Source organism: Amblyraja radiata, chromosome 5, assembly GCF_010909765.2.
Source record: "Amblyraja radiata isolate CabotCenter1 chromosome 5, sAmbRad1.1.pri, whole genome shotgun sequence".
Taxonomy (NCBI): domain Eukaryota; kingdom Metazoa; phylum Chordata; class Chondrichthyes; order Rajiformes; family Rajidae; genus Amblyraja; species Amblyraja radiata.
The window spans coordinates 3,863,562-3,881,805 of record NC_045960.1 but is presented as its reverse complement, the minus strand read 5'-3'; the positions used below and the strand labels follow the sequence as shown (position 1 = coordinate 3,881,805).

Genomic DNA, 18,244 nt, shown 5'->3' with positions numbered 1-18,244 from the left:
ATGATAAAATTTCGGCTAAAATGTGCTGTATGCTACGGCTGATGGGGTGAAAGGTGAGGACTAGGGGGACTCTGTCCCTGTTGCGACTGGGAGCTGCAGGGTACCAAGGAGACACATGTTCCCTAAAGAACGAGGACATCTCAAACAGGCTATCACAACGTTTAAGAAACAGTTGGACAGGTACATGGATAGAATGAATGAATGAATGAATGAATGAATGAATAAGTTTATTGGCCAAGTATGTACACATACAAGGAATTTGCCTTGCAAGAAACAACACGAAGTACAGTAAACCATTAAGAATAAAACATAAAACATTGAAACATTAAGAATAAAACATTATAGTTTAAACATATGAATGAAATAAAATACCAGAGCAAAAGGAGGCTAGGACAGGTTTGGAGGTAGATGGACCAAACGTAGGCAGGTGGGACTCGTGTAGCTGGGACATATTTGCCACTGTGGACCAGGAATGAAAAGGTTAACCTATGATGATCGTTTTTCGCCACTGGGCCTGTACTCACTAGAGTTTAGAAGAATGAGGAGCGACCTCATTGAAACATACAGAATAGTGAAAGGCTTGGATAGAGTGGACATGGAGAGAATGCTTCCACTATTGGGAGAGTCTAGGACTAGAGGTCATGGCCTCAGAATTAAAGGACGTTCTTTTAGGAAGGAGATGAGCAGAAATGTATTTAGTCAGATGGTGGTGAATCTGTGGAATTCTTTGCTATAGAAGGCTTTGGAGGCCAAGGCAGTGGATATTTTTAAGGCAGAGATAGATAGATTCTTGATTAGTACAGGTGTCAAAGGTTATGGAGAGAAGGCAGGAGAATGAGGATAGGGGGGTGAGATAGATCAACCATGATTGAATGGCGGAGTAGACTCGATGGGCCGAATGGCCTAATTCTGCCATTCCTTATGACCTTATGATCTTAAGTTGGGTCGAAGGGCCTGTTTCCACACTGTATCACTCTATGACTCTAATACTATCTTTGTACTTAGTTGCTTGACAATTTTACCTTTAACATTTTTGAGTGACTTATATTTAGCACGTTAATTAGTGCCTTGCAATGCTGTCCTTTAAGTTGTTCAATGAGAGAATTGAATTTAGCGGATGTGCATTTCCAGTATTCCAGTTCGGTGAGTGGACCTGAATTTTCAGCCTCTTTCCTCACTTGATTACTTTGTGCCAGTACCTGTACATAAAAATCACAAGGTTTTGCATAGTTATTCAGCAGACCCCAAAAGCATTCCTTGACTCCCAGTTGATACACTGGCATGCAACGCTCAAACTTCACAGACAAGAATCAAGCTTTTATTTATATGCTTACGCCAACTATTTATTTTCATCTTCCAGTTTTTCACCCCTGCAATAGCGTCATCACAGAAAACATTGAACACATAGAAAAATAGGTGCAGGAGTAGGCCATTCAGCCCTGCGAGCCAGCACCACGATTCAATATGATCATGGCTATCATCTAAAATCAGTACCCCTTTCCTGTTTTTTCCCCATATCCCTTGATTCCTTTAGCACTAAGAGCTAAATCTAACTCTCTCTTGAAAACATCCAATGAATTGGCCTCCACTGCTTTCTATGGCAGAGAATTCCACAGATTCACAACTCTTTGGTGAAAACGTTTTTCCTCATCTTAGTCCTAAATGGTCTTCCCCTTACTCTTAAACTATGACCCCTGGTTCTGGACTCCCCATCATCGGGAACATTTTTCCTACATGTTTCTATAAGATCCCCTCCCAACCTTCTAAATTCTAGCGAATTCAAGCCCAGTCGACTAATTCTTTCATCATATGTCAGTCCTGCCATCCCGGGAATTAATCTGGACCTCCTTGCTCCTAAATTTAAATCCTCTGCTTACTTTCAGTGACTGATGGGCAAGCCAGGTCTCGTTTCACCTCCCCTTCTGCTAATCCGACACCATTCAGATAATAATCTGCCTTCCTGTTCTTGCCACCAAAGTCGATAACCTCACATTTATCCACATTATACTGAATCTGCCATGCATCTGCCTACTCACCCAACCTATCCAAGTCACCCTGCAGCCTCATAGCATCCTCTTCGCAGCTCACACTGCCACCCAGCTTTGTGTCATCCACAAACTTAGAGATGTTACATTTAATTCCTTTGTCTAAATCGTTAATATATATTGTAAACAACTGGGGTCCCAGCACCGAGCATTGCAGCACCCCACTAGTCACTGCCTGCCATTCTGAAAATTCCTACTCTTTTCTTCCTGTCTGCCAGCCAGATCTCTATCCATGTCAATACCCTACCCCCAATGCCACTTGCTCTAATTTTGCACATTAATCTCTCGTGTGGGACCTTGTCAAAGGCTTTTTGAAAGTCTAGATACACCACATCCATTGGCTCTCCCTTATCCATTCTACATGTTACATTCTACTTCTTCTCATCGGAGCATCTCATATTCTGCTTGGGTAGCTTGCAGCCTAATGGTGTGAACATTGAATTCAATTTTAGGTAACAATTCTACAACCCTTCTAACCCTAAATCTATGTCCTCTGATTTAACAAATGCTGGAGAAAAGAATGTAACCATCCACCAGTATTTATGCTCCTCATGATTTTATATACCTCTATAAGATCTCCCTTCAGCTTCCTACGCTCCATGGAATAAACACCAGCCCATCTAGCCATTCATCATAACTCAAATCCTTCAGTCTTGATAATATCCTCATGCATATGTTCTTACCTTTTCCAGAATATCTATAGACATCCTTTTTATAGATACACAACCAAAATTGTGCCCAACAGTACAAGTGTGGCCTCACCAATGACTTGTAACATGGGGTCCCAAAGCTTGTACTTGGTCCCCTAACGGAATAACTCAAGAGTACCAAACTCTTTCTTCACCACCCAGTCTACCTGTGTCACTACTTTCAGAGAACTATGTACCTGTACCCCTATGTCTCTCTGTTCTACAACACACTCTTGGCCCTGCTATTTACTATGTAAATCCTGCCCTGGATTAATACAATATCTCGCATTTGTCGGAGTTAAATTTAATTTGCAATTCTTTGGCCCACTTGTCCAGTTTATTTAGATCCTGTTGCAATTTTAGATAAACTTCTTCATTGTCTGCTACATCACCAGTATTGGTGCCATCCGCAAACTTACCACGTTAACATAATTGTCATCCAAATCAGTAATGTCGATGACAGTGAACCCACCATCGATCCCTACAGCACACCACTTGCCACAGGCCTATCTATTTACCACCACCAAACTCCATCTACCAAGCCTATTTTATATCCAATTGGTTATCCTGGTTCCTTGTGATGTACATAGAAACATAGAAACATAGAAAATAGATGCAGGAGGAGGCCATTCAGCCCTTCGAGCCAGCACCGCCATTCATTGTGATCATGGCTGATCGTCCCCTATCAATAACCCGTGCTTGCCTTCTCCCCATATCCCTTGATTCAACTAGCCCCTAGAGCTCTATCTAACTCTCTCTTAAATCCATCCAGTGACTTGGCCTCCACTGCCCTCTGTGGCAGGGAATTCCATAAATTCACAACTCTCTGGGAGAAAAAGTTTTTTCTCACCTCAGTCTTAAATGACCTCCCCTTTATTCTAAGACTGGGGCCCCTGGTTCTGGACTCGCCCAACATAGGGAACATTTTTCCTGCATCTAGCTTGTCCAGTCCATTTATAATTTTATATGTTTCTATAAGATCCCCCCCTCATCCTACTAAACTCCAGTGAATACAAGCGATGTAGCAAGCCTACCATGCAAGATCTTGTCAAAGCCCTTGCTAAAGTCCACGTGGACAATGTCCACTGCCTGCCCTCATCAATCCGCTTGGTTACCTCTTCACAGATTCATGTGACACCATTTCCAACAGAAAAAAAAACATGCTGTCTTTAATCAGTCATACTAGCCTATTCAAATATTAGTAGATCCTATCCCTCAGAATCCTGTCCACCAAGTGTCACACCACTAACAAGCTAACCAGCCTGTGGTTCCGTAGCTTCTCTGTGCCCCTGTCCCTCTTAAATAACAATACAACATTAGCCAGCCTTCCAATAATCTTCAAGTCTTCCACTACCCACCAGTCACAGATAATCTCTTTGTCCAATCTCGTCCAGGCATCAAATTCTGTGCAACTTAAATGACCATTTTATCTCTCTTTCATAGTTGTGTCAGAGGGTCTCTGATTTGGCATGTTTCTCTTTCCAGAGATGTTGCCTGACATTCTAATGTGTGTCCAATATTTTTTTTACTTTGGATAGCCTGCATCTCCAGTTTTCACTATTCTCATCTTACAGAACAGCATTTCTCTCCTTGATCCATAACATGTTGATTTAACAACAAATCTTATAAATTCCTTGAATTTGTCCTTCAGGGACATAGATTATAAAGGGAAGTCTGAATAAATCTTTATAAGACAAGTTCCACCAACAAAATGTGCAGTTTTCTCAAACATTTAGATCAGATATCTAGTAAGTTTCCAATCAGGAGGCAACGCAGAGCAGCAGCTGAGAAAGCCATTCTGTTTAGGATCAGGGCCAATGAAGTATTTATGATTGGCTCATTGTGAAGCACGTCTGTCAATGAAATGAAGGCATAGTGAATAAATGTTAAGGATTTGGCTTGTGAAGTTACGGTGAGCAGGGTGAGCAGAGGTACAGGTAAGAACTTATAACCTCTTTTAACTTTACTCTTCCAACATTGCAGTCCGGGTGGCTGTTAAGACAGTGGTTGGCTCGTCTTGCAGGATACAGGAGAACAGGGAAAATTCCAGGGGCCTCTGATAACTATACTTCTGGGAAGTATATGTAATTGCAGCTCCTGACTGATCTTGTCATAGTGCTGGAGATGCAGTTGCATGATCTCTGGATCATCTGGAATGCTGAGAGTTTCATAGATAGTTTTAGTGAGGTGGTCACATCTAAAGTTCAAGCTGCCAATAGTCGGGTGACCGTCAAGAAAAGTGAAGTAGGCAAACAGCGCAGGGCTCCCCTGTAGCCATTCACCTCAGCACAGGTATATCTCACCAGTGTGTGGAACTGGGAATAATCCATAGGTTGCTATCACTGAGTCCTGCTTTCTAACCTATTTCCTAAATCTCTACATTTGCCTCTTATGACATCATGCCCTTTTCTATCTATGTAATTGGTACCAATGTGCACCCTGGCCTCTGACCGCTCATCTTTTGCCTTGAGAATGTTCTGGAACGTCTCAGAGACATCCTTGATCCTGGCAGCTGGGAGGCAACACACCGTCCTGGTGTTTTATTTGTGGCCACAAAGTTTTGTGTCTATCCCTTTACCATTGAGTCTCATCTCACTATTGCTCTATCCAATTCTGCCCTTCTCTGCTGAGCCTCCCAGCAGGATCCAGTGCCATGAACTTGGCTGCCAGCGAGAGCAAGATGACTGTGTGCCTGAGGAGCTAGTGCAAATGGCACGAATTTAGAAGTTATTGGGGTCTCTTCTGGGACAGGAAGGATTTGTATTAGAGAAATGGATTGCACCTAATCTGGACCAACATGCTGGGAGGGACATATGTTAGTTCTACAGAAAACGATTACAAATATATTGACCATGCAGAGGGTCCTAGAGTAGAAACAAGGCAGATGAGAGGTTGGGAGCAAATGCTCCCAATGCAACCATCATCGGCTCTGACCTCCCTACCATCGAGGGGATCTATCGCAGTCGCGGCCTCAAAAAGGCTGGCAGCATCATCAAGGACCCACACCATCCTGGCCACACACTCATCTCTCCGCTGCCATCAGGTAGAAGGTACAGGAGCCTGAAATCTGCAACATCCAGGTTCAGGAACAGCTTCTTCCCCACAGCCATCAGACTATTAAACACAACTTCAAACAAACTCTGAGCTATAACAGCATATTGCACTGTATCTGTTTATTTATGTGCATATATATATATATATATATATATTCTATGGACACACTGATCTGTTCTGTATTTATGCCTAGAATATTCTGTTGTGCTGCAGCAAGCAATAATTTAATTGTCTTATATGGGACACATGACAATAAACTCTCTTGACTTGACTTGAAATGCTAGAGTCACAGAAAGCAGTTTCAGTAGACCAAACAGCCAAGAGTAAAGAGAGAGGAAAGACCAGTCCTATAAATTGCAGTTATTTCAATGCAAGAGGCTTAACAGGTACAGTGAATAAACTGAAGGCCTGCATTGGTTTGATGAACTTGAATATTATAACCAAAACAGAAACATGACTGAGAGAAGGTCAGGACTGGCAGCTGAAAGTTTTCACCCTGCTCACCGTAACTTCACAAGTGTTGGGAAGTTGCAGATAGTTGTAAGAATAACAGGGGAGTGTTAGTGCGAGATTTAACTTTGCTAATAACGACCGGATCATCCATAGTGCAAGGGCTTGGACGAGATGGAATTTGTTAAATGTGTTCACAGAATTTTGCTTTCCAGGACACTATGGAGGAGGGCACAACACTGGACTTTCTCATAGGAAACAAGGTAGGTCAATTGATTGAAGTGTCATTGGGGACCAGTGAACATGATTCTACGGAGAAGATAATGGAAGCCAAGGCAATGAATTGTGATGTCTTGGACTATATATGAATGACCAAGAAGGCGGTATTAGTGGTCTTAAAGCACATTACAGTGAAGAAATTCTCAGACTTGACTATGTACATCCTCAGACATGTGGGAAGCAAGAAAAGGAATTGTGGAGGTTGTACATCTTTAGCAACAAGTAAAGTTTCCTAGACTGGAGGGAGGCTAACGTTGCACTGCTTGGACAAGCACAAGGACAAGCCAGAGAACTACAAGTCTGTGGGCCTGACATCAGTCATGAGTAAGTTACTGGAGGGGATTCTGAGGGACAGGTTCTACCAACATTTGGATAGTCAAGACAATTTCCTTATGGGAAATTGTGACAGTTTTTAAAGAGTTAACAAAGAGGATTTGTGATGATGTCAGGAACACGAAGAACCGCTGGTTGAAAGAGTGTATTCTGGCAGAGGAGAAGGAATAGCAATCCCTGGCACCTTTGGGTAAGCAAGACCCAGAACTGCGGGAGAGAATGAGACAGAAGGTACCGAAGCATGGCAACAAGAGAAAGGCCTAGAATGTGGAGGGGAAGCTTCTGGGAGAAGTGATGGATGGAGTGTATGGAGAGAATGGATGTTTCAGATCAAGACCCTTCTTTAGTCTTGACCCAAAACGTCCCCCATTCCTTCTCTCCAGAGATGCTGCCTGTCCCGCCGAGTTACTCTCGCATTTTGTGTCTATCTTCGGTTTAAACCACCACCTGTAGATGGTTACTTCCTACACGTATATATGTAAAATCCTGGTTGGGACCGAGCTGGATAATGAGGCAGCAATGACAAGTACTGGCGAAGGAGTCGTGGCTGCAGTAGAGACTCCTCGTAAAAGCGTGGTTGAAGAGCAAAAGAGCAGAAATTCAGGCAAACATTTACCCTCTGTGTTCCTCCAGCAATTTGTTTCTTCTTCCAGCTCCCAGCATCTGAGGTGCTCTTGCATCTCCTCAGAATAATCATCTGTGTAAAGGACTTGGCCTTATCCCCAATCCAAATGATTGCCCCTCCCTCAATACCACTTTAACCAATCCTCCTGACGCCAGCTTTACACTCACACCCCCACCTGTCTTCTAATAATCCTATGGCCTCCCTACTGCAAATTAATCCTTTATTCACCTTGTATATCAGACATACAGTGCATTCAGAAAGTATTCAGACCCCTTTTTCCACATTTTGTTACGTTACAGCCTTATTTTAAAATGGATTAATTTTTTATCGTCAATTTACACTCAATACCCCTTAATAAAAACACGAAAACAGGTGTTTAGAACATTTTGCGAAGTAATTATCAATAAATAACTGAAATATCACATTTACGTAAGTATTCAGACCCTTTACTAAGTAGCTTTGTTGAGGCACCTTTGGCAGCGATTACAGCTTCATGTTTTCTTGGGTATGATGCTACAAGCTTGGCACACCTGTATTTGGATAATTTCTCCCATTCTTCTCTGCAGATCCTCTCAAGCTCTGTCAGGTTGGATGGGGAGCATCGATGCACAGCTATTTTCAGGTCCCTCCAGAGATGTTCGATCGGGTTCAAGTCTGGGCTCAGGCTGGACCACTCAAGGACATTCACAGATTTGTCACAAAGCCACTCCTGTGTTGTCTTGGCTGTGTGCTTAGGGTCGTTGTCCTCCGCCCCAGCCTGAGGTCCTGACGCTCTGGAGCAGGTTTTCATCAAGGATCTCTCTGTACTTTGCTCCGTTCATCTTTCCCTCGATCCTGACTAGTCTCCCAGTTCCTACCTCTGAAAAATATCCCCACAGCATGATGCTGCCACCACCATGCTTCACCGTAGGTATGGTATTGGCCAGGTGATGAGCGGTGTCTGGTTTCCTCCAGACATGACGCTTGGCATTCAGGCCAAAGAGTTCAATCTTGGTTTCATCAGACCAGAGCACCAGAGAAAACAACCCTTTTGGCAAACTCCAAGCGGGCTGTCATGTGCCTTTTACTGAGGAGTGGCTTCCGTCTGGCCACTCTACCATAAAGGCCTGATTGGTGGAGTGCTGCAGATATAGTTGTCCTTCTGGAAGGTTCTCTCATCTCCACAGAGGAACTCTGGAGCTCTGTCAGATTGATCATTGGGTTCTTGGTCACCTCCCTGACCAAGGACCTTCTCCCGCGATTGCTCAGTTTGGCCGGGCGGCCAGCTCTATGAAGAGTCCTGGTGGTTCCAAAGTTCTTCCATTTAAGAATGACGGAGGCCACTGTGCTCTTCGGGACCTGCAATGCTGCAGAAATTGTTTTATTCCCTTCCCCAGATCTGTGTCTCGACACAATCCTGTCTCGGAGGCCTACGGACAATTCCTTCGTCTTCATGGCTTGGTTTTTGCTCTGACATGCACTGTCAACTGTGGGACCTTATATAGACAGGTGTGTGCCTTTCCAAATCATGTCCAATCAATTTAATTTACCACTGGTGGACTCTAATCAAGTTGTAGAAACATCTCAAGGATAATCAATGGAAACAGGATGAACCTAAGGTCAATTTTGAGTGTCATTGCAAAGGGTCTGAATACTTATGTAAATGTGATATTTCAGTTATTTCTTTTTAATTTGGGAACATTTCTAAGCACCTGTTTTCGCTTCTTCATTCGGGGGTATTGTGTGTAGATTGGTGATAAAAAAATGAATTTAATCCATTTTAAAATAAGGCTGTAACGTAACAAAATGTGGAAAAGGTGAAGGGGTGTGAATACTTTCTGAATGCACTGTATTCTAGATCTTAACCACTATTTCTGCTGCTCTGCAATAATGGCAAATATAAAGCTTTTGTGCTGACAATCTTCAAGGCCTGATCCGCATGCCCAATATCCATTTGCATCACGTATGAAAGAATTGCATTGCTAAAGATCCTTGCATGCCACCTTTTAAGCAGTGTACACTTTCTGGCCCACAACTTACAGGGAGAATACAAAGCCCGAAGAAAACATTACTTACTAAAGGCTCAATCGTTTGCAAACAGCAATGAAATAATTTTACTTTCAACACACACATTTGAGGTGAAAAGTGGAATAAAATACCGATTTCCAATATTACAATGTTAAAGCAACTTGCTAACAGTCATTAAGGGTTAAATCTTCAAAGCATACAAACCAATTCCAGTTGATTGTGCCATGTTAAAAGCACATTTTCAAGCTGTGAAACCATTTCCAGATTTGATGCTGCTGCCCTTATTTGTTCAAAAGAGCGCAGCTTTGCAAGATCGATTTTTTCACTCTTCAGTACTACAGCTTTTTCAAGACTTGCTTTTGCACCTAAAGAAAATAGCATCCACGAAAACGAATAAAGGTATCTCATATAATAACATATCAAACTACTTATTACCATTGATAAGGTTCACTCATTTGTAATTAAATCGAGCTCCAAACACAAGAATGAATTCCCTATAATCCACAAGAAGAGGGATTCATTTGATCTATGGCATCCCGCAAGAAAGAATTCTATTGCTTAGCATGACCTTGCATGTCAACTTTAAGCTGTCTACAATATCTGTCCCATGGCTTATACAGGGAAAACAAATCTATTGAGAACAACATGAGGGATGAGTAGGTCTGGCAGCTCAATGTTCTGAGGTATATATGCTGCATTGGTGAGACATCGAGGTGAGGGAGGAGGGGGAGTTGCATTTTTGATTAGAGAGAGTATGATGGCGTTACTTTGAGTGGATTATCTTGGGGGTGTGTCCGGTGAGACAATATAGGAATTTAGGAATAAAGGGGTGATGAGATTGTACTAAAGATCCCTCACTTGTCAACAGGATTTAGAGAGGAAATATGCAGGGAATTATGAATAGCTATAGGAATAGAATAATAAGGTTGTAATAGTAAGTGATTTCAATCTTGCTAATATTGACTGGGACTGCCACAGTGCTAGTAGATTAGATGGAGCCAGGTTTGCTAAGTGTTTCCAGGAAAGTTTTCTTAAGCAACATGTACTGTACAAGAGCAGGGGCAACATTTGACCTCTTCTTGGGAAATTAGGTTGGGCAACTGCCTTAAGGGCCTGTCCCACTGTACGAGGTAATTCAAGAGCTCTCCCGAGTTTAAAAAAAAATCAAACTCATGGTAAGCATGTAGAATGTACGTAGCGGGTACGTTGGAGCTCGGGACGTCTCTTAGCTGCTCGTAACGCTAACGGCAGGTAATCGGGAAATGCGGTAAGCTCGTGAAGACTCGTGAAGATTTTTCAACATGTTGAAAAATGTCCACGAGAGCCCCGAGTACCTACGAGCGGCTATTACCGTAATTCTCCGAGTTCGAATCAGGGGAAACTCGGGAGAACTCTTGAATTAGCTCGTACAGTGGGACAGGCCCTTAAAGTGTCAATGGAAGAGCACTTTGGAAACAAGATTCATAATTGTATTCGTTTTAAAATAAGTATGGAAAGCAGATAGTGTTGGTTCTACATGTTAAAGTCCTAAATTGAGGCAAGGTTAATTTTGATGCCATTAGACAGGAACTTTCAAAAGGACTGGAAGATACTATTAGTAGCACAAGGGATGTCTGGGAACTGGGAGGGTTTTTAAAAGTAAGGCAGGAAGACTTTAGGGTCAACAGGTTCCTGTTAGAAGAATAGGGTTAGCAGGATTAGGGAGTCCTGGCTGCTCAGGAAAATGTAGGCAGATACAGGTCATAAGCTCATAAGATCAAGTGATAGGGGTAGAATTAGACCATTTGGCCCATCAAGTCTACTCTGCCATTCAATCATTGCTGAACTATCTCTCCGAACCCATTCTCCTGCATTCTCCCCATAACCTCACTCACATGCAATAATCAAGAATCTATATATCTCTGCCTTAAAAATGTCCACTGACTTGGCCTCCATTGCCAGTGGCAAATAATTCCACAGATTCACTACCTTCTGATTATATAGGTGCAAACAGCTGGGATCAAGCAAGTCCCCTAAAGAGTGTAAGGTTGTAAGAATGCACTTATGGAGGAAATCAGGAGGGCAAAAAAGAAACCAGAAATATTTTTGGCAGATGAGATAAAGGAGAAACCCAAGAGACTCTGTAAGAATACGAGGACTTTACGAGGATGTTGCCAGAATGAGAAGGTGTGAGCTATAGGGAGAGGTTGAGTAGACTGGGACTCTGTTCCTTGAATGGAGGATGATGAGAGGTGATCTTATAAAGGTGTATAAAATCATGAGAGGAATAGATCGGGTAGATGCAGTCTCTTGGCCAGAGTAGGGGAATCGAGGACAAGAGGACATAGCTTTAAGATGAAGGGGAAAAGATTTAAGACGAATCTGAGGGGTGACTTTTTCCACACAGTGTATGGAACAAGCTGCCAGATGAGGTAGTTGAGGCTGGGACTATCCCATCGTTTAAGAAACAGTTAGACAGGTACATGGATAGGACAGGTTTGGAGAGATAAGGGCCAAATGCGGTCAGGTGGAACTAGTGTAACTAGGACATGTTGGCCGGTGTGGGCAAGTTGGGCCGAAGGGCCTGTTTCCACACTGTATCACTCTATGATTCTACGACACTAAATACTAAAAGCAAAAGGATAACCATGGACAAAGTAGGTTCACCTTAAGTATCTCCGTGGTCATCTGTGTGTAATGCTACAGAAGATGGGTGAGGTCTTGTGTGAATACTTCGCATTTGTATTTACTGTGGAGAAGCTCATGGAAGTTACAGAATTCAGGGAAGTGAAGAGTGATGACATGAAATATATTGATATTATGCAAGCTGAGGTATTTACGGTCGAGGCATGTGGAGCTGGATAAATCCGGGACGTGAGCAAGTTGATCTTAGGACATAGTGGAAAGCAAGGAATAAGGGGCTCTGGCAGAGATGTTCGCCGTTGGTGGGATACCAGAAGAGTGGAAGATGATTAATGCTGTGATTTTCTTTAAGAAAGGCTGCAGGGGAGGGCATAACGGGCTGATGAGCTTCACATCAGCAGTAGACATTTTACTGAAGGGCAGTCTGAGTTGCATTTGGAGTCATAAAGTTATACAGCACAGAAACAGCCCCTTTTGACCCAACTCAAAAATGCCTATCAAGATGTTTATCTGAGCTAGTACTATTGGCTGTATTTGTCCCATATCCATGAACATTTAACATCCAAATCCTTGTCTTTTACACATTGTAGTTGTACCTGCCTCTACAACATCCTCTGGCAGCTTGTTCCATTTACCACCACCCTCCGTATGAAGAGGTTGTCCTCTCACCTTTAATCTATGTCCTCCGGTTTTACACTTCCCTACCGTGGGTAATAGACTGTGACCATTTACCTAATCTATTATTCTTGTGAATTTATATACCTCCATAGTCACCTCTCAATCTCCCACGCTCCAAGGGAAAAAAAGTCCAGCCTAACCGGCCTTTCCTTATAACCTGATCTTATAACCAAATCCCTCCAATCCTGCAAACATCCTGAATCTTTTCTGCACACTTTACACCCTTTTGACGTCATTTTTATAGCTGGGCAACCATAACTGCATACAATTATGAAATCACTAATGACTTGCACAGTTGCAACATGATGTCCCAACCTCTGACAGATGAGGGCAAGCGTATCGAACGCCTTTGGACTGGCAAGGACTGATGAATGATTGTCAGCACGTCTGTGCATGGGAAATTCTGATGCACAAATTTAATTGCGATTTTGGTGAAGTGATGAGGGCAGGGGAATGGACATTGTTTCCATAGACTCTTGCAAGGCTTTTGACAAGGTCCCACATGGTAAACTGGTCTGGAAGGTAAGATCACATGGGATCTAGGGCGAGCCATCCAAACTGGATACAAAATTAGCTTTGTGGATATTGTCTACATGGATTTGGCTTTTGCTAAAATCGCCCATGGTACACTGATCCAGAAGATTAAGATGCACAGGATTAACAGTGACTGGGTTGTATCGTTTCATAACTGGCTTACTGATAGAAAACAGAGGTAGTGATGGAAGGGCAAATTGGGCTGGTGGTCCGCGACCAGTGCAAATCTGCAGGGATCTGTGCTGGGACCTTCGTTGTTTGAGATAATGACGAATGTAAATGTAAATGGGATGGGTTAGTAAGTTTCAGATGACACCAAGATTACCAGGGTCATGAACAATGAGGAAGGTTGTCAAAGCATACTGCAGGATGTAGATCAGCTACAGAAATAGGCGGAGAAATGGCAGTTGGAGTCCGAGCAAGTGTGCGGTGTTGCACTTTGAAAGGTCGAATGCAATGGAAAAATATAAAATTAATGGCAAGACCCTTCATCGCACTGCTATACAGAGGGGTCTTGCCATCCAAATCCATAACTCCCTGAGTAGCGACAGAATGGTTAAGAAGGCACACAATATGCTTACCTTCATTGTCAGGGCCTTGAGTATAAGGGTCAGCAAGCCATGATGTGGGTTTTGGAGTACTGCGTGCAATTCTGGTCACCCCAATACAGAAAGGATGCGGAGGTTTTGGAAAGGGTTCCGAGGAGATTTACGACAATGATGTCTGGATTGGGGGGGGGGGGGGGGGTATTATCTACAAGGACAGGTTGGACAGGTTGGACAGATTGGCATTCTTTAATGGAATTATACTTTCAAAACCTAACTCACCTCTGGGTTTTCTTCACTGTGTTGTATGGTGACTAAATACAATTATTTTAGCAGTACGTTTTGTGAGATAGTTTAAGAACACAGACTTCAAATGAAAGTTTTAACCTCTAATTCTCACAATGATTTAACTTTTAAAATATCTTACCCTTTAAGAATGTGACATATCTGCGAATAATCTCTTTGAAAGTTTTCTTTCCTCTGTCCCCGTGATTCGACTGGTTAAGTGATCCCCAGTTTTCAGATGCACAAATAGCAGGGAAAAAAATGGTTTCTAACATATTTGTAGCACCTGTAAGTATTCCATCAGTACAATCGAAGACACCAAATTGCACCTCCTACAAGGAAGAATGTCTGTGAGTCAGTTATTCTTAAAATAACCAGAAAAACGCAGAGCATAACCAGCATTATCTTAATTAGTATCTTATTTCTGGCAGCATACAGAAGTAAAATAAAATATACTTGATTAAAACACTGGCATCTTGAGGGCCTTAGATAGGTTTGATGGTCATGGTCTTCTTTTCTAGGGAAAGGAAGTCCAAAACTAAAGGGCATTGCGTTAGATAAGAGGGGAAAGATTTAAAAGGAATCTGATGGGCATATTTTTCATACAGATTGGCTGCCGGAGGAGGTGGTAGAGGCGTGTATAATTCCAATGTTAGACAATAGACAATAGGTGCAGGAGTAGGCCATTCGAGCCAGCACTGCCATTCAACGTGATCTTGGCTGATCATCCCCAATCAGTACCCCGTTCCTGCCTTCTCCCCATATCCCCTGACTCCGCTATCTTTAAGAGCCCTATCTAGCTCTCTCTTGAAAGTATCCAGAGAACCGGCCTCCACCACCCTCGGAGGCAGAGAATTCCACAGACTCACCACTTTCTGTGAGAAAAAGTGTTTCCTCGTCTCTGTTTTAAATGCTTACCCCTTATTCTTAAACTGTGGCCCCTGGTTCTGGACTCCCCCAACATCGGGAACATGCGTGTCCAAGCCCTTAACAATCTTATATGTTTCAATAAGATCCCCTCACATCCTTCTAAACTCCAGAGTGTACAAGCCCAGCTGCTTCATTCTCTCAGCATATGACAGTCCCGCCATCCCGGGAATTAACCTTGTGAACCCACGCTGCACTCCCTCAATAGCAAGAATGTCTTTCCTCAAATTCGGGGACCAAAACTGAACACAATACTCCAGGTGTTTAAAGAACATTTGAACTAGTAACTGGATGGGAATGGTTTAGAGGGATATAGGCCAAACATAAGAAAACAGGATTAGCTTTGATAGGTATGGTAGTCAGCATGGACAGGTTAGGCCAAATAATTAATTTCCATGTTCTGCAACTCTATGAATACATAAAACTCTACTGCACACAGATCTCTGGGGTCCATGAAGAAGATTCATCATCAATAATTAAACAGAAAATTATAAACCATACTTAGCAAGAAAATAAAGAAAAAATATACAAATGCAGCCAAGGGATGGGCAGGTCAGAATATTGTACCACTAGGGGCGCCGCATGATTGGCAGCCCCGCCAACAGTCTGTTAGTTTCATTGTCTTTTTTTAATGTTTAATGTGTGTTAATAGTTTGTGTAAATGTTCTCCAGTTTTCTTTCTGTGGGGGAGGGGGAGGGGGAGGGGGAGGGGGAGGGGGAGGGGGAGGGGAGGGGGAGGGGAGGGGGAGGGGGAGGGGGAGGGGTAAACTTTTTATTCAGTTTCTTACCTTGCCGGAGATGTGATTAATTTTCAGATCGCATTCTCCGGTCACTCCGCGGCCTACCATCGATAGAACTGGAGGCCTCCTCGAACTGACATTGGGCCCCACCGTGGGGCATGGACTTACATCGGAGTCAATCCCTTGCCTGGAATTGCCTGCGGACTTTACATCAGGAGCTCGCAGTCTCGGGAGAGGCCATGGATGTCGGGAGCTCCAACGTCGCGGAAGGTTCGACCAGCCCCGACGCGGGGTTCGATCGTTCGGCGCGAGGGAGCTGACATCCCCCCCCCCCCCGATGCAGGAACTGATCGCCACAAATCGGAGGGCCCAAAATGCCGCCGGCTACGGTAGTCAAGATCACCCCGTCAACGGAGGGCTCGAGGACCCCGACCGCGGGAGATCAAAGGGAAGAGATTGAACTTTTTTTCGCCTTCCATCACAGTGAGGAATGTGGAGGCGTCTCTGATGGATATTCATGTTAAATATAACACATATTCATGTGTTCCATTGCTTTTTACTTGTATGACTGACTTGGCAAATAAAATTCCTTGTATGTTGCAAAACATACTTGGCTAATAAAGTATTATAATATATCTTTATTGTCATTGCACAGGGGTACAACGAGATTTGGAATGCAACTTCCATCCGATGTAATAACTTAATTAGCTAAAAATTTAGACGCCCAGAGAAACATGATTAAAAAAACAGTTAAAAAAACAAATAATTAAATGCTTAATAAAGAAGGAAAACTGGATTTTGATATGACAACTTCAGATATTTTAAAAAGTTATTACAGTGAAGGTTTGTCCTACATAATATGAGTTTGAGAACTAATAATGGAAAACTGACATATGGTCATTAACCTGAAACATTTACTCAGTTTTCACCAATGCTGTGTTGTTTTGTTTTTATTGTGGAAAATGAAATGGCAGATTAAATAGTTATTTCGCAACAGCCTTTAAAATTGAATAGCTCTAAATATATTGGAACAGCGGTGTAATTAGTAGAACACTACCACACAGCACCTGAGACTGGGCTCAATTCTGACCTATGTGGAGTTCATAAGGTCATAAGTGATAGGAGTTGAATTAGGTAATTCGGCCCATCAAGTCTCCTCCGCCATTCAATCATGGCTGATCTATCTCTCCCTCCTAACCCCATTCTCCTGCCTTCTCCCCATAACCCCTGACACCAGTACTAATCAAGAATCTATCTAGAGGTCTTTTATGTGGTGGGTGAGGGTAGGGAAGGGGGAAACTTTATTTCTTAGTCCCCTACCTGGTCGGAGAGGCAGCTTCCCTCCGAGCTGCTTCTTCGCCCCTTGCTCGCGGCCTACCATCGAGAGTGGAGCGGTGTTTTCCTGTCGGGACCGGCCGGGACTACAGCTTCGGCGGCGGCGCAGCGCTGGGACACCATCATGAAGCCTTACCGGATCGCCGTGCGGTAAGCTCTGGAGCGCTGTGGCTGCTGACTCCCAACATCGTGGAGCTGTGGCTGCGGGCGTCCGGCCGCGGGCGGCGCTGGATTTGGAGCGCCGCGGAGCCTGGGATTAAGTTCGCCGGGGTCGGAACTCCAACCGGCGCGGCTTGAGGACTACGAGTGCCCCGGTCTCCGGGGAGGATGCAGCCGCTCCAGACTTTCCAAGCCGCTGAGGAATGTTTCACCCGACGCCGGTGTTCCTTCTTCACGGCAAGAGGGCCCTGAAAATTATCGGACTGGCTGCAAGGCCACAAATGGGCCCCGACCTCGGGTGTTTCACAGAGGAAGAGGACTTAACTTTCTGGTGCCTTTCCCCAGAGTGGAGATTTTTGGTTCTGCTGTGGGGGGACGTTTGTGTTGAACTCTATAATGTGTTGTGTCCATTTTATTCTTTTTTTTTTTAACCTTTTTCTATGGTTTGTATGGAAACTTATTATCTATTTTATGTAAAGCACTTTGGTGTCAATGCGAGTTGACTTAAAACGTGCTATATAAATAAAACTTACTTACTTACATACTTACTATCTATCGCTGCCTTAAAATATCCACTGACTTGGCCACCACAGCCTTCTGTGGCAGAATTCCACAGATTCACCACCCTCTGATTAAAGAAATGTCTCCCCATCTCCTTCCTAAAAGAACACCCTTTAATTCTGAGGCTATGACCTCTAGTTGTAGACTCCCCCAGTAGTGGAAATATCCACTCTATCCAAGCCTTGGTACATCCCTTATACTCCTCAAGGTTCACACATTCTCTCATGACCATGTGAATTTCCTCAAGGTATTGGTTTCCACTCACACCACAATTACGTCGGAGTTGCTCGGCTAATTGGCTACTGTACATTACCTTTGGTGTGTAGGCAAGCGGTATGATCTGAGAGAAGTTCATGAGAATGTGGGAGAACAAAAG

The 18,244-nt window shown here is 43.4% G+C and overlaps 1 protein-coding gene across 1 annotated transcript in view; it reads right to left on the bottom strand.

Annotated features, from left to right (window-relative positions):
• The window catches only part of LOC116972889 (dynein heavy chain 8, axonemal-like), a 574,435-nt gene that overhangs the window by 510,117 nt on the left and 46,074 nt on the right, over positions 1-18,244 (bottom strand). Inside the window, exons 7-9 of the mRNA XM_033020476.1 lie at positions 14,289-14,478; positions 9,687-9,847; positions 1,023-1,199 (exon numbers count right to left, since the gene is read on the bottom strand). Coding sequence (XP_032876367.1) covers positions 1,023-1,199; positions 9,687-9,847; positions 14,289-14,478 — 528 coding nt within the window. The remainder of the gene's footprint in view (positions 1-1,022; positions 1,200-9,686; positions 9,848-14,288; positions 14,479-18,244) is intronic.